General features: G+C 31.4%; 1 protein-coding gene and 1 long non-coding RNA gene across 2 annotated transcripts in view; one reads left to right on the top strand and one right to left on the bottom strand.

The window, feature by feature from the left end:
* LOC140452538 (uncharacterized) overlaps positions 1-11,862 on the top strand; it is a 56,285-nt gene extending 44,423 nt beyond the window's left edge. The window contains exons 2-3 of the long non-coding RNA XR_011952203.1: positions 9,989-10,148; positions 10,485-11,862. This is a non-coding gene — a long non-coding RNA (uncharacterized lncRNA). The remainder of the gene's footprint in view (positions 1-9,988; positions 10,149-10,484) is intronic.
* Positions 1-22,625, bottom strand: part of LOC140452329 (membrane-associated tyrosine- and threonine-specific cdc2-inhibitory kinase wee-1.1-like) — a 173,330-nt gene extending 150,705 nt beyond the window's left edge. The window contains exons 1-2 of the mRNA XM_072546515.1: positions 22,457-22,625; positions 20,239-20,344 (exon numbers count right to left, since the gene is read on the bottom strand). Of these exons, the coding sequence (XP_072402616.1) occupies positions 20,239-20,265 (27 nt within the window). The 5' untranslated portion in view covers positions 20,266-20,344; positions 22,457-22,625. The remainder of the gene's footprint in view (positions 1-20,238; positions 20,345-22,456) is intronic.
* Positions 22,626-25,487: the final 2,862 nt, after the last annotated feature.

The raw sequence follows: 25,487 nt of genomic DNA, 5'->3' as shown, positions 1-25,487 counted from the left end.
AATTATTTATTTTAAATATTATTTTGGGGTATTGATACAATTGGGGTTTATAGAAAATAATTTATAAGTTATATACTACATAATATTAGATATAAAAAAGTATTTGATTATTTTAAATAAGTTATATACTAGAGAATTTTATAAAAATATATTTATGTGAGGGCATTTTAAGAAATTAGCATATAATATTTGTAAAAAGTTGTATTTTAGTAGTTATGATTTTGTAGATATATTTAAGTGAGCCATGTGACTAGGCAACACACTATACATACTCTCCAAGTGACATTTTAGGAATATAAAGTGGGGTTATAATAATAATGTTAGTTTAAAATGTTTAATTTATATATATTTAATGGTTTAAATGTTTATTCTGATCTGAAAAGCCTAAATGTCAACAAAATTATTAATAGAACATTAACGAATTCTCCAGAATGCAGAATTTGACCTTTGTTTATGTTGGAACATTCTGGAATAATGATTGTGTCGGTGGATCGAACAGATACTTTTTTCGAGAACATCCATATAGAAGAAATAGAACTAAATCGAACATGATTTCTTACCAGATGGTTCTGGAACATCCGAAAAGATATAAATACCCGTGATTTGGATTCAAGATGGCCAGTTTATTATGAAAGTTAGTAGAAGATAGACTCATTTAGTTAGTGAAGTCAATTGTTCAGAATTTTCAAGACAGTCAATCAGTTACAAATAGTCCAATTGTTTAATATAGTGAGTTAAATGAAGATTAAAAATTATGCACATTTATAATTATACACAAATAATTATTGAAGATTAAAAAAGTATATTAGAAAAATATTGGAAGAAATTAAAATTATATTATGATTGGAGATTAGTATAAATCAACTTATAATAATTGGATATTGGTATATTGAAAAGAAGAATAAATATAAATGCTGTTTTGTTGGTTTGCTTGGTGGTTTATAAATGCTGGTGAAGAAAAATATATCTTAAATTGGTAGAAGCTGATAATTGGAAAAAGTAATTTCACAAAAACAAGGATAACCGAAGTACGAAGACATTCAGTGGTGATTAGAATCTATATAGTGGAAAACAGTTCATTTAGGCATTCAGTGAAAGAAAGGTACAAAATTTTGTTAATATAATTTAGTTAGTGTCATAACAGTTTCAATTTTGAAGATAGTTTGTTTAAATTTTACATTGTCTATAGAATTTAATTAGTTTTATAAGAATATCAATTTAAAGATAGTTTATTTTAAATTTACATTGGCTAGGTTAGATATATATGTGTGTTTGATAATAGTTATAATAAAGATAATTTAAAAAAGTACTTACAAACTAATTCTTTGAGAACCGCGATAAAAACCCTATATATTATATTATTAAAAATACTCATTGCTCATCATTCAAACAAACAAGACATCATAACAATATATATATATATATATATATATATATATATATATATATATATATATATATATATATATATATATATATATGTTCTTGTGAAAAACGGTTTAAACCTACATGCAACGCAATCGTATCCTTTTTCCTGCATCCTAATCCCTAGTTAGCGCATCGGCTATGATGTTGTCCTTTCCTTTAATGTATATATTTAAACTTTAAGTCATATTCTTGTAATAACAAAATGCCTTGATGGATCCTATTGTTTATTAATCTATTCTTCATTATGTGCACTAACGCAGCATGATCCGTCTCGAGTATAAATTTCGCACCCAACAGATAGAATCGTAGCTTCCTTAAAGCTATATTTCCTTTCATGAGTCTTCGTCACTCTAGATACAAAACATATTGGTACTTCCTGTTCATTCTGTATCTGTGATAGTACCTCTACAAACTTCAGAATGAGAGCATCTGTCCAAAGAATAAACGGTTGATTGTAAATGGGGTGATACACCTTGATTACTTTGAAGAACTCTTCTTTTAATTTAGAGAACGTTTTTTCTTGTTCCTCGTTCCAGTTCCATTTGATTCTTTTTTTTTTTAAGTTTAATATGCGGTATTTCCTTCTCACTTATGTCTGGGATTAATTTTTTAAAATAATTCACCATTCGGAGAAATCCTCTCAAAGTTTTCAAATTTTTGGGTCTCGCATAATCATTTATGATTTTTACTCGGTCTTCCACTAGAGTAATTCCGTTAGTGTCCAGTTTAAAACCCAAATAAACTACTTCCTTTTGGAAAAATTGGTATTTTTCTATGTTGAGCTATAAGCCGGCCTTATCCGATTCTGCCAAAACAATTTCAATATGTTTCAAAGGGCTCTGTGTATCCGAAGATAAAATGAGTAAATCATGGATATAATGTACGATAAAGCCTTCATGTCGGTTGAGACTAGTATGCAACGCTCTTATCAGTGCTGCACATGCGCTTTGCAGACGAAAAGGCACGATGTACTATCCCATCCTTTTAAAAAATCGGTGTAATTTTGGCATTTTTCTGCTAATGGAATCAACCAAAAACTGTGTTTTAAATCAATTTTGGAAAAAATATTTGGATATTGTATGTTGTTGTTGATATTTCGCGCATCTAAACATAGCTTCAATTTACCATTGCTTTTCTTCACTATGACTATTGGATAACATAAGGTGAATCACATCTTTCTATAACCTGATCTTTCAACATTGTCTCTATTTCCCTTTTCACATCTTGTCGATATTTATATGGGATCGGATATGTCTCCGACCGAAAATTTTCCAAATTTTTAACTTCAAATGAATGCTCGTATTTTCTGGCCACTCTGTTTCCCCCGTTTATTAAATTTTCATATTTTTTTAAAATTAAACGCATTTCGTTTTCCTGTCCTTGTCCACAAATTAGTTCTTTTTTTGTCCTCTTTATCTTGTTTACACATGTTTACAGTGTATTCTGTCTCCTTGTCTTCATACATCCCATTTTCAAATACCGTTTTTTCGACTCTATTTTCTGTCGTTTCGACTATGTTCATCGCTTTCCATGTATCCCATGTGTGAATGTTTTCTCTTATACTCCTCTCTTCTTCTTCTGGACTCGTCTCTTTGGAGAAATTCCAGGCAATTATTTCGTCAAAATTCTTTTTTTCTTCTTCTTTGCGCATCTCGTACGCGGAATTCCATTCATTCATTTCTCTTAACCTTTTCTTTTTTTTTCTGGGATCGTCTCTTTTGAGGAATGCCCTGTTATAATTTCTTCTACCTTTTCCTTTTCTTCTTCGCTTGTATTTATCTCTTCTGAGGAATTCCAGTCATTAATTTCTTTTGTTTTTATTTGATTGCGCCTTCTTCTGCTTCTTTGTCCCTGTTTCATTGCCAAGTTCATTTTTACCACATTTTCTTTATCTTATCCGTATTCCTTTTATCATAATACTTGTCCTTATCCAAATTTTTTTCAAATCTACCACTTCATCGTTAATCTTCATTGTTTTCTTTTTAGTATCCATCACTACATGATTTTCCGACAATTTGTCTACGCCTACTATCATATCATGCGACATATTAGGCATGACCACACATTGTAGCGAAAACTACTTTTTTCCCAGTCGTACCTTAATTCGTACGCCTTCAGTTACTGTTGAAAATGTTCGTTTGTTCTCCCCCACTAAGTTCACCCTAGGCTTTTTGTAAATAAAATTTGTCAAATTAACTTCTTTTAATAATTTTCTATTTACCAACGATATTTCAGATGCTGAATCTATCAAAATTTTGATAGGTGTTTCATTGATAAATCCAATCACAAAATTAAAATTTGATCCATTTTCTTTTTCATTTTGTCCTGCCAGTTTTATGAATTCCTTGGGGTGGCAAAAATTCCGGTTTGCTTCTTCGTTTTTAGTGAACGCCTTCGTGAAAACTCTCATTTTGTCTTTCTGTATTTCTGCTGTCATCGCATTGTCTCTCCGTCACATAGTCTTCTACTGTCGTGTTATTTACTTCTCTCCTTACTTCTCTTGGCCTTTCTGAGTTGCATCTGTTGTCCCGAAAACCTTGTTCATTTGTTCTCCTGTAATTGGACGTAGTTATGCAGAAAGCTATCAACCCACAATAGGCTTAAATTCGTACTAAGCACATAAAATTTATCTATATGGCAAATATTTTAAACTGCAGAAACCTACCAATTATAATTAATAACTGTCATTGTATTAACCAACCCATTTTCTTAACCTTGTAAGATTTCGGTTTTTGCAGAAACATACCAATCCACTTGGCTGGTACAAATCGTGATATAATGCTACCAAGTGGGTTGGTTGCCTTCTGCGTAAATAAAAATCTGAAATTGTTGACGCCACTGCGTTGGTTATAGGTTTCTACATTATGGAATGCAGGAATACATAACCTCAAAATATTGTTGTTTGGTGTATTTTGGCTCGTGATATTAGCAAAATTTTAAGTCTTTTAATGATATTTTATAAATCTAAAGTGTGTTATTTTGCGATACAACATGTTTAGTTCCCGTACTAGGCAGATTTTTAATCTGCTTCAACAAAAAGAACAAGAGCGAGGTAAGATTTTAGTAATATTTTTTAAATAAAATTAGTAATATATTTTTTGTTGTTTTAATGATTAGGGACTGAAACAGTACTAGACTCCTCTCAAACAAATGAAAACGTAGCTGATACTATTACAAATAATCAAATTCCATGTACTAGTAAGGAAGTAACTATAACAAAAGACGCCCAATTAATCAAGGAGTGTGGATCTATTAACAAACCTTTTATCAGGCAGGAAGAGAAAGTATTGACTCAAAAGATTGATGGTAAGAAAATTACATCTTTCTTTTGTGTGATTGATGATTAATGTTTTATTTTTTATTTTAGATGTTTATTTGGAAATAAACCATCCAGGTGGTTCGGAGGATGACGATGATTCTATTCGCGACCCCAATTGCGAAGCTTTAAGTGATTATTCTTCTAGTTTAGATTATGAACCAACATTTTCAGAACAAGATCATGTCGTTGCTGATAGTGATATAACGGAAACCATCTTAGAAAATAAAGTTTACGAGAGAAGACCAAAAAAAGGAAGAAAACCGAAATTCGACAATCAAAACAGGACAGAAAGGAAAAAGAACAGGAATAGCAATGAACAATATTACAACCATAAAGGAAGAGAAATTAAACCAAAAATTTTTAAATTACGATTTTAATTGCACTTTAAAATGTGCCGAACATGAACATGTACCTGTCGAGATACGAAAGTTAGAGTTTGAAAGATTTTGGTCATTGGGCTCATATGATTGCCAGGTAAATTTTATCGCAGCGGGAGTACAGCAGCTTCAGAAAAAACGACTTTATGGTAGAAATCCAGAAAAAAGAAAATTTTCAAGGATCTATAAAATACAATACAAAGTGGTATGCCGTGAAATGTATATTAAAACGTTTAACATCACAACATTTAGAGTTAATACCGCCCTAAAGAAATTTAGAGGTGAAATTTATTTAACTGGCCAAGGAGGTATTAAACAAGGAGAGCAAAATAAACTTCCAGAAGCCAAAATTCAGGAGGTAATTGAATAAATTAAGAAAATTCCAAAATATAAATCTCACTATCGTAGAGAACAAACAAGCGCTGAATTTTTGCCCCCGGAAATGACAATACAGAAAATGTATGAGCTGTATAGCCAAGAAACCGAAAAACCTGTAAGCATGCCATCCCATAAAAAAATATTTTACCAACGATTTAGTTTGAAACTCAAGCCACTCAAAAACGATATCTGTAATACGTGTGATAAGTTGAAGATACAAATTGATAATCAAATAGACCCGAAAAAAAAAAGAAATCTTCCAAAATAATTATACCAATCACCTGTAAGACGCAGAAAATGCTCAATATTTAAGAAGACATGACTTTCGGCTGGCTAAGGAAAATGAAAAATACGAATGCCTTACATTCGGTTTAGAAAAAACATTACCTTTACCAAGAATACCGACAAATATTGTATTTTATAAAAAGCAGCTCTGGGTATACAACTGTGGTATTCATAACGGAAAGCAAAATCAGGGATTCTGTTACGTTTGGGCTCAAGGCGTTGCAGGAAGTGGGGCTCAAGAGGTAGGTTCTTGCCTTCTTAAACATATAAATGCTCACATAGAAAAAGGCGTCCAACATCTCATTCTCTGGAGTGATTCATGCGGCGGTCAAAACCGGAATATTAAGTTAACTCTCATGTTAAAAGCTATCTTACATGAATCTTCTACTTTGTAGTATCCTTGTAATAATACGACAATTACGGTAAATAGTTTTATTTTACTAAAATACCCGCTAAAAGGGTGAACACAAATGTTTATATTTTTACAGCAATTTCACAAGTGTCCTTTTTTTAGGTTGACAGCTGACGGTTGCCAGACAGCCGTCAGCTAACACCCTAAGGTCGGGTTCACACTGTCTAAGCTTACGACACTAAAATACCTCCCCTCACAAATTTAAGCGCTGGGGTGGTTTAATATTACGCTTTGGTCGTTCACTTATATTAACCTGACCCTTTTCAGTTGTAACTTCAGATGCAGTCTGATGATAAGGCTGATCAGCTAAACTTTCATTGATTTTAATTTCTTCCTGTCCCAGAGTCTCATTCGTTTGAGAATAGGGCTCGTTTATTGACTCGTTTAATAACAATTTTGGTTGGACATTCAAATGTATAGCACTAGGCCCCTGTTCGCCACTTGACCACTTATTTTCAAGACCTTCCCTATAAACTTTTTCAACCTGATCCTCCACTACATCCGATTGATTCCGCCGAATTTGATTCAAATGCCTCTTCCAAATCAAATTCTCATGAATCAGTTTACACAAATAAATCCTATCATTTAAAACTTCATCTATTACACTCTCTACCCATATTTTTCTATTTGGATTTCGATAGTCCCTGCACCAAACTCTATCCCCCTCTACAAAACTATCTTCTCTTTTTCCTTTATAATTTAAAATTTGATTTTCAGCTTTTTCTTTTGATGAAACCCCTTTTAGAGACAATAAATCTAAACGTGTACGTACCTTAGTTTTAAACATCATACTGCTAGGTGCCATACCAGTAGTAGCATGTATCGAATTTCTATATGAAAATAAATATCTGTAAATCAAAGTTTCCAGTTGCACATTTTTATTTTTTTCATCTGAAAGAGCTTTAATCCTAATTTAACCGTTAAAACACAGTTTTCTGCAAACCCGTTAGTTGAGGGATGAGAGGGTGGAGATGTTACAAACTTAACTCCGTTATTACTCAAAAAATCAATAAAGTTTTCGGATGTAAATTGGGTCCCATTATCCGTTTCTACTATACGCGGTATACCAAAACGTGAAAAACATTCCCTAAATCTACTAATAGTATTTTCTGAATCAGGTGTGTTCATCACGAATACCTCTGGCCATTTAGTGTATGTGTCCACAATAATTAAAATTGTCTTTGTCCTAATGGGCCCTAGAAAATCAGCATGTATTTTTTCATAAATGAAGTGAGACTCCAGTGACTTCATCAGCTTAGCCTTAGGCGGATCTGGCCGCAATTGGCAACAAACTTTACAGTTATTGACCTGCTGCTCAATCTCGTTATCTAGCGATGGCCACCAGAAATAGGAACGGGCGCTGGACTTCATCTTCGTCATACCTTCATGATTACTGTGTAATTCTTTAAGTAACTGCCCTCTCAGTGCAACAGGAATTACCGCGCGATACCCCCACATTATAATTCCTTGCTCAATAAAAAGCTCCTGCCTCCTAGCTATAAATGGTTTCAATAGTTCATTTTCTGTATGCTTCGGAAATCCATATCTAATAAAATTGAACACTTTGCCCAAAATTGGATCTTTTCTTGATTCTGATCTCAGTTTTATTGAATCTATAGGTATTAAACTCTCAACCATGTTTAAATAATCATATTCAGGCTCATCATTTTCATAATCATCCTGTAAAGGCAATCGTGACAACGCATCTGCTCTTGAGTTATCCACTCCTCTGATAAACCTAAAAGTGTAATCAAAACCAGCTAGAAATAAAGACCATCTTTGAATTCGACCCGCCGCCATTTTCGGTAGGCTTTTATATTCACCAAAGATCGATTTCAATGGTTTGTGATCACTTAATATTTCGAACTTCCGTCCCGCCAAATATTGGTACAATTTAGATACCGACCAGTAGACAGCCAGAGCCTCCTTCATAATTTAAGAATAATTTCGCTCTGCTTTGTTTAATACCCTCGAGATATAGCATATAGGCCTCTCACTCCCATCTGGTAAAACATGAGACAGAACTCCTCCGATTCCATAATCACTCGCATCACACGCTAAACGAATTGGTTTATCTGGGTCATAATGTACTAAAATCTTTTGTGAAGCTAACTCAGTCTTTGCATATTGAAAAGCATTTTCACATTGTTTTGTCCATTTAAATTTTTTCATTTTCCCTACTAACTCATATAAGGGTTTTAATTTCCCTTGTAAATTTTCACAAAAACGAGAATAATAATTTATCATTCCCGCGAAAGCCCTTAAATACCAATCATTAATAGACTCTTGGCCCTGTCTTAATGAATCGAAAACAATCCTTCTGCGATAGACAGACACTCTTGGTTTAAAATGTAGTCTTAATAACTGTATTAAAGTATCAAAGTCTCTACCATTCGGCTTCTCAGGGCTACATAGGTCTCTCAAAATCTTGTATACCTCTTCACTTAACAAGGTAAGTAAAACAGCAACCTTTCGTGTACCCTCAATTATATTTGCCATAAACAATTGGTCTAGCCGTTCTTCAAATACTTCAAAATCATCACCTTGCTTGAAAACTGCTAATGCCGAAATGTTCCCAGTATTAACCACTGTAACAGTCGGTTGGATTGGCAAAACCACGTTTTCTGAATTACCCTGGTTCAAGGACATGACTTGCAAATTCCAAATTCAACTTTCCGTAAAAAAATACAATATTTTGTGCTTCACCCAAACTTCCACAACTTTTCTCGTCGCCAAATAATTGTAGTATCCTTGTAATAATACGACAATTACGGTAAATAGTTTTATTTTACTAAAATACCCTCTAAAAGGGTGAACACAAATGTTTATATTTTTACAGCAATTTTACAAGTGTCCTTTTTTTAGGTTGACAGCTGACGGTTGCCAGACAGCCGTCAGCTAACACCCTAAGGTCGGGTTCACACTGTCTAAGCTTACGACACTACATACTTTGACTGATATTACTTTAAAATTTTTATGTTCAGGCCACAGTTTTTTACCCAATGACTCAGATTTTGATCAAATTGAGTCGGCATTAAAAAACCAACAAAGATTATATTTACCCTCCGAATATGTAAAGGTAATGAAACAATGTCGAAAAAAAAACCTTTTGTGGTAACGGAAATGAACAACCAACTGTGATTTTTTGAGTGTCAATATGATTGAAAAAAAAATCGTCAACAGAAAAACAAGCATCGACGGACAAAAAATTAAAAATAAGATCGATTATGTTAAAAAAAGATGAACCATTCTTGCTGACTGTTCAGCACGATTCGTTTGACGCACCTGTACATAAGATTGATATTAAAAAGAAGGAAGGAAGGAACAGCACAATAAGTAAAATAGAAGACCTTTTTTTAATTGGCCCAATGGTAAGATGATTGCTACCAAAAAAACTTGCAAATCTGAACGAGATGATGCACCTTCTCCCATCAGACTGCCAAGATTTCTACAAAAAAATACAAGGAGATGACAACATTGAGGAAGATATCGATGGGTATAACATAGCTAGTCTTGATTTTGAACTATATATATTATTATATTATACTTATTATACTGTTACTAATACAAAATTCAGTGTATTCATAATTTTGGTAATCAGTGATAATAACATTATCATATTATCACTGATCATATCATATTATCAGATTATCTGTTACCACATATTGGCGTAGGGTGAAAGATTAAAATAACTTTTTTTATTAGATAGTTTAAGCTAAAATAATTAAGAATGAAGAATCAAGTTTGAGGGGTAGTTAGATATCCATTACATTTTGATTTATATTTCAGGTTAATGAGCTTTCCAAAATTGGTGGGGAGACAATTGATGAGTTTATTAAAAGATGCCTTAAGAAGCTCATCAGCAACAAAATTCAGGGCAAATATAGTTGGCTGGGAAAAAGGAAAAAAAAGGCTTTTGCAGAAACAAATATAGCCATGCTTATAAAAGGTTTGTAACTTGTAAATATAAAACAATTTAAGGTACATTTAAGAATTGACTTTATCTCAAGTAATCACATACAGAGGATAAAGCATATTGTTAACTGTGTCTATATAAAATTTAGATGGTGAAATTTACAGACTCTACAAATGTTTGGGTCATTAGAAATACATACCAATGGTTGAATTGGTATTCTTCTTCTAGTTCAGGCTATATTCATTAACACTTGAAATTGACTTGTTTAAATTTAATCACATGATGATTTATTCACAACAAACAAAGTATAATTCATTAAATCTGAAACTAATTTCTTCAGTTTATAATATACAATAATTTTGTTTTTAGATGCTGCTTGGAAAAATTTGAAAACTAGTGCTGCCACAGAAAAAAAATTGAGAGTGCCATCATGAAATACCTCAAAAGGGCCAAGGAAAGGGCAAATGCCGAAATAAAAATTTAAAAATCTAATGGTTAAATTGTGTGGTCAGTAGACAAAAACAGAAGTCAATTTTTGAGAAACATTTTTATTTATTAAAAATATCTAAAAAATTATTTACCTCCGAAATAAAATAGACAAATCAAAATGATGGAAGATGTATGTATTTCCATATCAAGTATTGATCTTTTTTATACTTATGATTTTAACTTTAAATAATTAATTTTAATTTTAAAACTCACACACAATTGTAAGTGAAATAATTTTGATATTCCAAATTGCATAAAGTTGAATGATTATGTTTTTAGCGAGCAACAGTCATATTGATTTTTCCAATTTCTATAACAGTATCCACAATCCTTCTTTCTTCTGTCCAGACAAGTGGAGTCAAAGACCTGATATTAGTCACAGCCATATTCACTCATTAACTATTAAAATTTGTGACATTCTAGCATGCTTACAGTGTCTTAATACCAATAAAGGTATTGGTCCAGACGGAATATCCTAACTTATTTTTAAAGAATTATGCATTGTTTTTATGTAGGCCTCTATGGCTTATTTTTAATAAATCTCAGGGTCACTTTCCATCACAATTTATTTATTGATTTCATCCTTGATTGATTTGACAAGTTGACAACACATTGATTTCTAATTATTGTTCCATTATAATTCTGCTATTCCTAAAATTTTCAAGGCTTTACTGACTGATATTTTGACAGTACATCTGAAGAATCCGTTTCATACTGGTCAGCAATGTTGCCTGTCTGGTCGTTCAACTTCTACCAATTTACAATGATTATGTTTTAATTGCATTAAAAAACATTTTTTATGTCGATTAGATTTATACGAATTGTCTACAAGCATCTACTGTTTTTGTAAATTGTTTAGACCATATTCTTATTCTCGTATGATCAATTTCTTGAATCTGGATTCTCTTACCAGAAGTTACTTTTCAATCTTTATTTTTAAGGTTGTTCATAAAATAACCAATCTCCTGAATTGCTTCATCTAGTTTGTTTTCATATTCCTCCTCATGCACTGCGACATTTCCATGTTCCTTACCGCAGAACTAATTATGGTTCAATTATTGGTATGGTCTGAATCTTCTGTATCAATAGCTTTGGATGTGTACTTATTTTATTTATTCATGTATATTTTATTTTTGTCTGTAATTTTGTGTTTGTTGCATTTTTGTATAATTTTGACAGTGTGGTTGTTCAATTTGTTATTAATAAATAAATATAAATATATTTAATAATAAATGTAAGGTCCTTTAAACAATGTATGTTTTATTACTCAAAATGATTTATATTTTTATAATGTTGCATTTTTGTATAATTTTGGTTAATAATAAATAAATATAAATAAATTTAATAATAAATGTAAGTTCCATTAAACATTTACGTTTTATTTCCCAAAATACATTCCTAATATGCATAGGATGACGCCACTTTTAGTACTGTATACAATGGCGTTGACGTCTAATTTACATCCTCAGCGCTAAAATAGACGTCCGAAAACATCACAAAAGTTCATCCAGTAAGTCTTCAATACGTATTATCAACGTTCGATTAAGGTCCAATTAACGTGGACGTAAAATGGACGTCCATAGGACGTTTGGCGCAGCGACATTCGGACCAATATAGGACGTAAAACGGACGTAAATAGGACCAAAGCGGACGTTCGAGAGACGTCCCTAAAGTCCGTGAGGGACGTACTATGGACGTCCACTGGACGTACGTGTACTATTAGGGTATGTACAATCAATGTCAAAAGAGGTGGTAACCAGCCCAAATAGTATCGCAGCATGAAGCTCCAAGATCTTGAGAGATGGGCATAATAATATTGTCCATCGCAATAGAGTAGATATTAGAGAATCCCTAAATAGATTTGTCACAACCAACTATAATACTTACGAATACAAGTGATGTAGATTTAGATCAAGAACCCTCATCCTCAACACAGACAACAGAGGCAGAGTTGCCTACCTCTACTAACATACAAAATAATGTCACTGAACAAGCAGATAATTATAGAACTAAATCAGGTAGAGTTGTTAAACCACCTTTAAAACTGAATTTGTAAAAAGGGGGAGATGTAATATGTGTTATATAAATGCCATATGTAAAGGTGGCTGAAGTCCTAAAAGGTAATAGTAATGACAGTTACCTGTTAGGACAGTTGTCATCTAGGCGCCTGTCAGCAGGAGCCGCACACTTAGGTTAGAAGTTATTGATACACATGTGTTATGTATTCTTGAATAAACAGCTAAACTCGGTTCGCTAATCCCAGTCCGAACTGTCTAGTGAATTTAGTAATTATCTTTTTGCGAAGTTAGTTACTTTTTGACAGACTAAAAGTGGCTGGAAATTACTATACAACCAAGCACCCGTACTCATAGCCAATATTAATAGTAAACAAACTAAATAGTAAATAAAATAGAACTTTGCGAATTACCGACAATCAATATTTATTTATCTGCACCATATAATAAATAGTTATGTTAAATTATAACAACTAAATATATATTTTTTAAATATATACTACCCAAAATTTGATGGGTTTAGTATACACTTCGACTATTTAGAATAATTCTTCTTTTTTTAAAGAAAGAAGTCTGTAATAGCAGGATACTTGAGCTATTAATACTGAGAAGTAGGAATTGTTGTGTTGTAGGTTTCCGACAATGAATCTGTCAAAATTTGTCCGAGCTAAGCGAATGGAGTTTATACTAAAGATATCTAATGTTTATTTTAAGTCATATCCTACATGGTTTGACCCTCGAAAGAGCTTAAACTAACATTCAAATGAAGCCATCGGTTAAAATTAAATGAACTAATGTTCTTACAGTTTTACTTGTATTTTTTTGTTTCGTTTCTCTCGTTTAGTTTTTAATCTTTAATGTTAAGTTATCGTAGAGTTTTTATAACATCTATAAAAAAACCCTACAAATTGTTTTTGTAAGTATGAATCCTGTTGGTTTGTTTACTTATATTCTAAAATCTTTTTTATTTGTAGTGAACTGATGATGCTTTTAAAAATAAAAGCGAAACGTATTCGAATAAATCAATAAAGTAGTTGACGACTTTTATTTGCCAATTATTGACCGATAAAACCTCTGCTATTCAACCATTGAATATATTGCAAATAATTTAATCAACGGTCGTATTTTTTTGCTATATATATATATATATATATATTAAATGGCCAAATATATGGCCTAGGAGGACAAATTAGTTAAACTTCCCGTGCTCGAATCGGTATCAATAAAGTGTTATGATCATTTCGGCCTAGCCCAGCCTCATCAGACACTTTGGGCTGATACAAATTCAAACTCGGAAAGTCCAACGAATGTCTCCCAAAACTTCACTACAACAGTAGTTAGCTACAAAGGCGCCACCTGCTTTGGCGGCCGTGAACGAAAACGATATGATAATATCGTTTTCTGTATCCTCTGCGCTATGCGAAATGTGTAAAAGATATAATCTTTTACACATTTCGCTAGGTGAGACCATTTTTTTATAATATAATTAAGACATTTACACCTTTTTAATTGATAAGAAACCAAAATGTTAATTAATTTGATGAATGTTATTTTGTTTCAGAAATGGATTGAAGTCATTACTTTAATAACTTGAAATTAGAGAATCCTGATGTAGCAAGCAGATATCTAGAGAAATTGAAACTAATCAACAACATAGATCCATATATACTATTTCAGAAAGGGAATTAAGTTACAATCCAAATGATTTTCCCCAATAAGCAGCATAGATGTAGTGAACTATTTAGTGTTGAGCACCAATTTTTATGTACAACAGCAAATGAAAGCCTACAAAAGCCTGCAAGCATACAAATACTTTGAAGCAGGTTTTGTGGGTCAAAAGTTGTACATGACAAGTTTATGACATTAGGCAAAGTGAGTATCGTATTTGAGGAGCAAATGTTTTATGCTAGTTGTTACAATATATTAACTTGTTCTTTTATTGTTACAGATTAAACATTCACAAAAAAATGAACGAGCCACCACCACAAGCATGGGTTGTGTGTAACTAAGATGGAAGTATAGAAACAGGATATTGTATGGACTACAATATATAGCTGAATCAAAAGATAATGTATCATGTACAGATGTAAGGTCCCTCTGGAATTTGCCCAAAACTGCAAAGGTTGAATGTAAACCAATTAGAGGTATTGATTTTGGCAAAATATTTTCTGGATCAAGAATTCCCTCAGAAGTGCCTTGCATGAGTGATGACCATATTGTGCAGTTTTTGACTTACATTGAAGAGGCTGGAAGTTCATCCATTTTAAGCAGAGTGACAGAACCATTTGCTGAACAAATGGCTGATTCATTAAGAAGAATGTCGATATCACCAATTAACCCATTTTCTTCGTTATATAATGACAAGTACATTTCATACACATACATTCAGTTAATGGAAGTTTTTAATAACTTAGTTATAAGTTTGGATGAAAGTGAATGTATAACCATTGAAAAGAGTACACTAGACCAAAGTAAGTCAGGACAATGGTTTCATCAAAGAAGAGGAAGAATAACAGCATCAAATTTAAAGCAGCTGCCAATTTAAAATATAGTACCTACACTTATTAAAAATATAAAACAATAATATATAACATAAAACATGACTACAAAACAACTACCTAACTATTGGTGCTTTTAATATGGTCCATTAATTTGCTTTTAAACATTATGTAACTCACAAAAGTAAGCAGGGTCCAAATTATTTAAAATTTTATAAATGAACACCATTGTAAGGTAAAAGACACTTTGTTAAACTAAAACCCACTGCAGCATGCTAAGCATTGTTGCTATAGTTGTATATCTGCTTCCACCAAGAATGATTCTCATTTCACGATTTTGTAATTTTTGCAACTGGGCCGATTAATTTAAATTAAATAGAAAAATAACTGATGAGCAAAAATCGAAGTGAGGTTGAATAATTGCATTAAAAACTGTAATTTTAGTTCAAGTTGACAAATTTTTAGATATTCTTAAAAAAAAGCGGGTATAATTTTTTAGAAATCTTTTTTAATATGTAATTAAAATGGTCATGAAAAGACAATAAATTATCCAATTGAAAACCAAGGTACTTAATTGTGATGATTTCTATTTTATCATTGTTAATTTGAAGATTAATAGTATTTATATCAATATTTGAGTATTTGTATTTAGTTGTTATTATCATAGCCTTCGTCTTTAACACATTTAACTTTAGTTTGTTAGTAGCAAAATATTTTACTCACAATTTATATAATTAATTGAAAACACTATTAACTTTCAATACGGCTCAATAGTTTGTTTGCCCTCCGGGCACCATATTGGATTTAATTTGACAGCTCGTTGGACTGCCCTATAGTTTAAATAAGTATGTTGGCAACAATGCGCCGATAAAATAAATTTTAAAGTTGGTGACATTGACTAGTTTTATAAGTGACGTAAAAGTGCACGTTTTGCCGAAATTACTAAGCAAAAACGCTAAGAAAATAGTTAGATCCATTTAACAGTAATATAAATGTACGTATTTGTTGTTAAAATTACCTTATGTTAATAAAGTTAGGTTAGATAGTGGGTGTCAGTTACTGGTACAAGATCCGAGCGAATATTCAGTAAGTGACACTAGTGCCAGCTATCGTGTTTCAGATTTTTTTTATACTTTGAATGAATATTTAAGTAGAAAGCACGTAAATAACCCAGTAAATGCAACCAAAATTTTATAATTTTATGTTGTACCAATAGCTGACACCCATGTCTGATATTGGTTACTAACATATGTCAGCTACTGAGTTCAAATAAGATTTGTTTAATAATTTAGATTATTATTATTATTATTAAAAGTGCACGTTTTGCCGAAATTACTGAGCAAAAACGCTAAGAAAATAGTTAGATCCATTTAACAGTAATATAAGTGTACGTATTTGTTGTTAAAATTACCTTATGTTAATAAAGTAAGGTTAGATAGTGGGTGTCAGTTACTGGTACAAGATCCGAGCGAGTATCCAGTAAGTGACACTAGTGTCAGCTATCGTGTTTCAGATTTTTTAATACTTTGAATGAATATTTAAGTAGAAAGCACGTAAATAACCCTGTAAATGCAACCAAAATTTTATAATTTTATGTTGTACCAATAGCTGACACCCATGTCTGATATTGGTTACTAACATATGTCAGCTACTGAGTTCAAATAATATTTGTTTAATAATTTAGATTTTCTTTGTATTTCAGTTAACAATGCCAAAGAAATATTCTAATGAGACATTACGTCAAGCCCTGGCAGATATTGTCAACGGAGTACCTGTTGCCACAACAAGCAAAAAATATGGGATCCCAAGAACTACATTAATATATAAAAAAAAGTGGTAATTACTCTAGAGAATGCAGAAAGGGACCTGCTACAAATTTAACCCCTGATGAAGAAAATCTGTTGGTCAAATGGTTACTTTATATTTTTGATCGTGGTTTTCCAGCAACAAAGCTTCAGGAAATTTCAACAAAACTGGAAGACCTGTCAAAAAGTGGTATTCTTGATTTCTACAAAGACATCAAGAGTTGACACATAGAGTCGCGCAAAACCTAATCACCGGGAGGTCATCTGTCAATGAAGAAAATTTACGCCGCTGGTTTAGGGATATTTAATCGTACCTTGAGGAGAATAATTGTTACATTTTTATTGATCCTAAACGAGTATTCAATGCTGATGAGTCGGCTTTTTATATGAATCATAAAGGAAGCCGAGTTCTTACGCGCAAGGTAGATTTCACTGTCTACAGCCATCTATTAAAAGACGAGAAAGAGTGCCTTACTGTTCTTATGACAGCAAACGCAGTAGGAAATATTGCCCCATGTATAGTGATATTTGCTTATGAAAGGATTCCACCGGGTATATCTGCTTCTATGCCAAAATATTTCGGATTGGTAAAAGTGAAAGTGGATAACAAACGTTTTTTATCCTTGGGCTGTGGAAAATGAAATTAAGTTTCCAATTATATTTTTCGTTGATGGACATTCTAGTCACTTGACTTTGCCTCTTAGTGATTTCTGTCTCAAAGAAAAATTCTTTTTATTGCATTGCATCCTAATTCGACACATATTACGCAGCCGATGGATTTAGCAGTTTTTAGACCCCTAAAAAATTGCTGGAGAAATGAAGTAAACAATTGGAAAATACAAAACAATGGTTAAAAAATGAAGGTTGCCCAAGTATTTTGCTGATGTTGCATAAGGAATTCGGGTATCATTTATTCTAACTAAATGTCAAAAAGAAAAGAGGGGAGCTTGATATTAGATATAAGAAATTGTATTGGCTGATTGGAAAAAATTCAACATTATCAATTCATAATAAATTATCCATCTACAAGCAAGTACTGAGGCCAATATGGGTATATGGGTGCCAACTCTGGGGCTGTACCAAAGCTAGTAATATACATATTATCCAGAGATTTCAAAACAAAGTACTGAGAAACATTGTTGATGCTCCTTGGTATATCCGTAACAGCAACCTCCACCAGGACCTGGGTATGAAAACTGTGATCGAAATAATCAAGAGAACAGCAGCAAGTCACGAGCAGAGGCTGCATAGTCATGTGAATGTCGAGGCAATCCAGCTTCTTGACAACACTGAACTAAAGAGAAGACTCATAAGGACAAAACCATTTGAGCTAGTGTAAATGTGTAACAGTTTAGTGTAAAAAGCAGAGTATAGTGCTGTGAAATTATTGCATGTTAGTTGTAGTGCATTAATTAATAGATAAAATAAGAGTAAGCCATAGGGTAAGCCTTAGATTTAAGCATTTGCTGTTATTATGTTAGGTCAGAAAATAACTGATAATTGGTCATTTGTGACCAGATAGCAGTATACAAACACCGCACAGGTGTTAATAATAAAAAAAAAACAATGAAGGAGAATTTTGGACCAGTTCTAGCAAAAGCCATAGAGAATTCCATTACTCCGAAAATTATATTGAATGGTTTTCGTTCTGCCGGTTTCTGCCCATTCAACGCCCATGCAATCAACTACCAAAAATATTTCAAGTCAAATAATACAGAAATTCACAATAATCCATTCCCCGTAGAAGAAACTCCACAAGAAAAAACATTTCAACAAATGTTAGAGACCTACATTGACCCTGGCTTGTTATAAGAATTTAATGCAGCAGACTCGGATACGTGGAACGGAAATATACAACATTTAAGTCTTTTTAAAGTTTGGCTGAAGATCAAAAATGAAGAACAACTCAACACATTTATTGTTCCCAAATTAAATGACCTTGAAATCTCAACAATAGAAGAAAACCATTCAGATAACAAGGAGAACAGCATGGATAACTGCAATACAGATAAAGATCCACAACCACATTTTGATACGGATAATAATCCACCAGGTGGTGATGTTGTTGAACTCGATTTTAATGTTAAGGATATAACTACTTACTTTAGAAAACTTACAACAGTCTCCTTGAAAAATATATACCAATTGATGGAAAAGTTTCTACTCCATTTAAGAAGGCATTGTTTTGGCCAGACAAACCATGTTCTAAAGAAACGAAAAAAAGAGTCTGAAAAGTTGCCTTCTGTTATGCAACTTCCACTCAGTGGAAACAATACCATTTAAAGAAAAAAATGGAAAAAGAATTCAAAGAACAGGAAAAGCAGGAGTGAAAACGAAAACGAGACGAAAAGAAGATTCTGCAAGAAAAAAAAAGCAAAGTGGAATTACAAGGAAATTTCAGATTATGACGAAAAGAAGATTGTGAACAAAAAATGAAATTTCAAGGAAAATTCAGATTCTGAAACATCTCTATCTGATGAGCAATTAAATTTGGAATCTGATAGTGTTGATGACATTCCAACTATTGTTCCAACATTCAACAAATCTCATTTAAAAGAAGGTGACCATGTTATTGTTATTTATGAAGATCAACACTACCCAGGAAAAATAAAAGAAGTAAAAGAAAATAAGGCGTTTGTTAGTGTTATGATAAACAGCAACTTTAATTCATGGAAATGGCCAAATAAAGAGGATGCAATATGGTATGATCATACTGATATTGTGGAGAACATCAATGAACCAGCAAGTTTAAATAACCGTGGAATGTAAAAAGTTCCAGAAATAATAAAGTTTTCCGGTTTTAATTAGATATTTGAATAAATAAGTTAATTTTTTTTTATTTAAATACCTTTTTTGATATGTCAGGAATTGGTTTTTTTTTATTCTGCAAAATTTGCAAGGCCAGGTATTGGGGACAAAACATATATTTAAAAATAAATTTTTTTGGAAAGTTTTATTTAAATCAAATCTCCGTTCACATGTACAATTAGCAATAAACTTAATCATACATTTTACTTAAGAGAACAAAAAAATCTGAGTAAAATTAACGCTTTAATATCAGAAAATGTATCTTTCTGGCAGAGTGTCAGGTACTGATGCCTCTACCTTACTTACTAAGAAAACAAAATAATTTGTATAAATTGTATTTTAAGAATGATTTCCAAAGTGGAAATCCAAACATCAACATTAAAGATAGTAAATAATATTAAAATGCCACAAGAAAATGGCTACAGAACAAAATTAGTCATGTATAATATCATATACCTAATAGCTGTTTATAAAAATGTTGCCATTTATAAATGTATGTGTTACTTACCTCTCTTTTAGGTGATCTGTCTCCCATTTTAGAATTATTTCAGTAGTACTAATTACCAAAGCTGCTATAGATACTATTCAAGTAGGTACCTGTCGATATGGATTCTCTAAAAGAGTTAATATACTATTTACTTTATACCTGCATGTAGTTTAAAAATAAATCAGGTATTATTATTAGGAGATTAAAATAATTTATTTCACACATTACCTTCTTTAGCTTTAATGTAGTAGGTATAACATTGTGTACTGTTATTATTTTATTAAAATGCTATACATTGTACTTTTAAAGATAGCAAATCATCTTTTACTCTAGAGATTTTATTAACCAATATGTAATCATTAACAATGGCTAAAAATCAATTTTTTAAGTGTAATAAAAATATAAAAATCTTTCAAACAAAATTTAAAAATTATTTTCTTATTTCTTTATATATAAGTAAAATATTTCTTTTAAGAAAAGAAAAAAAGCATAAAACAGTATCTAAACGTTTTTGTAAAAACATTTGCAAATACCTACTTAATAAAGGCATAAAAGTAGTAGTAGACTATATGAAATGTCATACTGTGTGAATAAGAATTACAGAAAAAATGACCAGCAGAAATCAAAGATATCAGAAGGAGAATGAATAATATGGAATATGATTTAATTAAGAACTTAAGAAAAATGTTAACAATTATATAAGTATGTAGTGGAATAACAGAAAATACTATCTTAAAAAAATACCAAATGGAGAACTTACAAAAATAAAGCAGTAAAACAAGAAGATATTGTGAAATAATGTCAATGAATTAATGTAAATAAGCACAGTGCATAAGCATAAATGTCTTTTCAACTGAAATTCTGGTCGATTCCCATTAAATATCATAAATAACATAAAAATGTCACAAGAAAATAGCTTCAGAACCATATTCCAGAACCAGAGGTGACTCATAATATATCATTCTTTCGGCCCGGAAATATGGTATAGATTTGGACATTAAAATGGATATAAACATACAAATTTATTGAGTTTATTAATAGAATAATTACAAATTATTCAGTAATTCAAATTTATCCAATAGATAATAACATATATAACCCTTCCAATTGAATGATGTGGTTGACTAAACAGTTTCATAGCACATAAACTGTTCACTATAATTAGCACTGTAAATGTTCACTATAATTATCACTTAAGGATAAAGTTTGTCTTCTTAATGGGTATTACATGGGAGTTTACTATTTTCTTCTAACTAGATTACTTTTACAGAAAACATTGCAATGTAAGAAGTAGGTATATTGTCAAACTTATCCATTTAATATCCATTATATGTATTTTGTATACATTCAATAAGTTTTATATCGTATAGGCAATAAGATAACATCTCATGCAGTAAAATGGGGATCACATTTAAATAAACTATAACAACCAACTTTGGACCATTTTGCTATAATAATAAATCATCTTCAGAGAAATGAGTCTTGCATCATATAAATTCAATAAATTGTTTCTGATTACTTTATTTATATTATTTAAAATGTCTTCATTATACTTTTAATAATCATAATACATTGTTCTATTTGGTAAATAAATACAGTTGTTAACCTCGAATAAGTTTTGACATTTTTTGTCAACTATTGCTGCGACATCTATGGTTGTGTATATCTACTATAAAAATTATCACCGTTTTTATAATTTGCAAAAATCACATAATTAAAATTTATGTTTAAATAGAATTATAGTATATTTGAATTGTATTTATATAATTAATTTGTATATTGACTTATTGCATAAGTGAGATAATTAATTCAACGTTTTTTTAATGGTACATTTTCCTACCGGATACCTAATCCAAATACGCTTAAGCGTCTATATTCTTTGCAAATACTAAGCGTCTATATTCTTTGCAAATACTAAAGAACGTTGATTGATAAATATAAATAAACTCAAATATGACTCAACTTTCAATTTTAATATTGCAGCTTTCATTGAGTTAGAGAACAGTGGAGATAAAGATGTTAAAGAAAAAACAGAAATAGAAGAACAATTTACAAACGTTTAACTGATTAATGAAAACATACATTTAGAACTTTTAGATTATTATTACAGACAAAGTTGTTTTTTGTTGCAATATTTTATTTTTAAAATTGGCAATAATAATAGCCAGAAATATCAACAATTAGCTTTTTGCTATACCTACTAACTTAAAAGATATATAAAATAACATTAAAAACTTACATAACTTTCCCAAGTATACTTCTTATCTACCCTGTTAAGTCTTCCACTAAGACAAATAGGTACATGTAATGTAATAAACTTGCAGAAAAAAGTCAAACTGACACTTTTTCTTCTTCTTCTTTCTTTATTGGGTAATATCCCAGGGGATAATTTGCCCAGCTAATTCAGGGGGGATATTCTCAACTTGCTCTAGACAATCGAATATCCCCATATAAAACTAAAATGCAATTATTTTATATTGAATGAACACTATGTTGAAACTTCCTCTTCTTGGGCCAGACAGTATAGGAAAGACAATTCAACACAGGATAAAACTTTTCTCGCTTGGATGTAGCAACCAGTCTTTTTCTACATAATCTTTTCTTTTGTATTAGGTGTTTTTTAGTTATTTATATATAAAATAAGTGATGAGGTCCTCAGAGTTCCAAAGCAAACTCTTCTGCAGCTATCTACTTAATTCAATAGCTACTTTACTGTGGACTGTCCAAGTTCTTCATTTATTTTTTCTACCAACGGATGATAGAGAACCCAGGTGTAAAAAAAGAGAGGAATTTGTATAAAAACTGACACTTCACCAATTTTTAAAAGACAGGAACCTGATATTTATTAAAAATGACAGTTTGGCAAAATTCTTAATACGTCAATTTGGTACATTTTATTTATTAAAAGGGAAAACTGAGATATATTTTTGAATTAAATAATCAATATCAACATTAACAGTATGAAACAGTAGTAAGTATATTACATATAAAAAGTTAAATCAAGGTCATTCTACGTAAGAGTGAGACAATTCGAACGAGTTATATAAGTTAGCGACACGAATTGAATACTACACTTGCTGTCAGAAATATTTTTTAACCAAAATCCCAAAAATTAAAAACAACCAATCTTGTAGGTTTCTTCTTCCCATTGTCTTATCTCGTACGCTCTTATATAACATATCCTCGCCAGGGTAGAATGTCTTTTAAACTTTCTTCACCTCTGGTTATTTATTCTATCACAGCTTGTGACCTACAACTTCTTTTAAAAAAATTATCTACTTTGTCTTTTTTTGTTTTGTTTATTTATTATCCAGTTTTTAGATTCTTTCATTGTATACTGAATGGTTTCTATCTTATTGACTGAGTTTCATCGATGTCGATACTATTTGGTTGAAGATTACGTTTTTTATTAGCTATATTTTTTGGAAAAGTCTCATTAGGCCTACTTAAAGCTCCATGCAGTCTTTTCAGATTTTGACATTATTAATACAATCGGTATTTAAAACTATATCGTAGTCGAACCTAAGATTTCTTATTTCGCCATTGATATTTATACCGTTGATTGAATAACCCATTTGGGTTATTCAATCAACGTTTATACCCAGGTCATTCCAATTGAACATGAAGATAGCTATATACTTTTTTCTGACAATAATTATATTATTTAATAGCCTGGGATTTGTTATGTTAAAATATAGTTACGATGAAACAAGTTTATTAATCCATAGTCATATAAAAGAATTATTTGAATATCCTGCTTTAAAAAAGACAGTCATGTAAGATTGAAATCATTTTATGATAGCTTCACTAAGAATTTGCGAGCATTGCGAGTTTTAGATGAAAATGTAAACATGTGGGACCGATTAATGATTTATTTGTTTACTAACAAGTTAGATAAATATACTCAACGAGAATGGGAGCTATTTAGAATTGAGGGTGATTTGCCCACAATGATTGATATTAATAAATTCTTAAAACAAAGATGTGAATTATTAGAGAAGCTTGAAGTTTTAAATGTATTTTAGTTCATGATAATACAAAAGAAATAGTTCAATTTAAAGATTTTAATAACAAATTCAATAACATTAAAAGGAATGCATTTGTAAGTACTTATCAAGCAGGATCAGGTGCGGGAACTTGTTGGGTTGTTGGGGTGTTGTGAAAAATTAAATATAGTCGGTTAATTTGAAAATAATAGGAGTAGGGCAAGCGATATTCAAGTTAAATAATCGAGTGAAGCTAGATATATCTTCTTGTACAAGCGATTTCAATTCGGTTATTGGTTCGCATCGAGACAGCAAAGTGAATAGACGTATTTAATACGAGTTCCAAAGCTATCGAGGTTAAAAAAGTAAAACACATTAAGTATTTAGTTAATTAGTTTTCATTAAACAAAAACAGTGTTATAATCAAATCCATCTAAAATCAACGGTTGAATCTGCAAAAACCAGTAAGTAAACAAAGTTTGTTTACATATATTTAAGCATTTATTGTCAATCGAAAAACACCCATCATTTTTGGAAATTTTGTTGAAATATCAAAACAAGTTCTTCAGGTGAACAGGACCGTACTCAGCCACAATTTAAATTATTAATGTGGCGTTTAAATAATGGATAACAAAAATCCAGGGGACCATGTCCCTAACCCTCCTCTGAACCTTCCCATATCTAGTACTTCAACTCAATACAATTCCCAATCATACGCATCAATTACAACAAAAAATCAAACATCATCCAAATTTCCCGATAAACAGCAAGCCATCTTATTTACTTCCATTGACGATGTAAAAATTGAAGATTATCTAATAGCCTTGGGCAGTAGGTACTGTAAATCCTAAAGATATTATTTTCGCCTCACGGATTTCTCAAAATAGAATATGCATTTACTTACAAATTAATCACTCCAAGTCAAAGAATTGTTTTATCCAATGTATGCCCCAGCATACCACATTCTATTTTAGAAGCAGAGCTAATAAAGCTAGGTCTAAATCTATTATCGCCTATCAACTTTCTTAAAATAAACGCGTCTCGCCCAGAATTTAGTCATATTCTCAGCTTTCGCCGACAAACGTATATTACTCCTTTAGAAAACAATGCAATATTGCCAGCTTCTTTCATAATAAATTTCGACAATACATCATACAGAATTTTCTTAGCAACCGACAACCTTGAATGTTTTTCTTGTAAACAAGCAGGTCACTTAGCTGTAGTATGCCCACTTCTACAACATAACGAGCAAACTTCATTAGAGAATTTCACCCAATGCACAGA

The sequence above is a fragment of the Diabrotica undecimpunctata genome, chromosome 10 (genome assembly GCF_040954645.1).
Source record: "Diabrotica undecimpunctata isolate CICGRU chromosome 10, icDiaUnde3, whole genome shotgun sequence".
Classification (NCBI taxonomy): domain Eukaryota; kingdom Metazoa; phylum Arthropoda; class Insecta; order Coleoptera; family Chrysomelidae; genus Diabrotica; species Diabrotica undecimpunctata.
The sequence above is the reverse complement of the archived record's forward strand: the minus strand, read 5'-3'. Positions and strand labels throughout refer to the sequence as shown.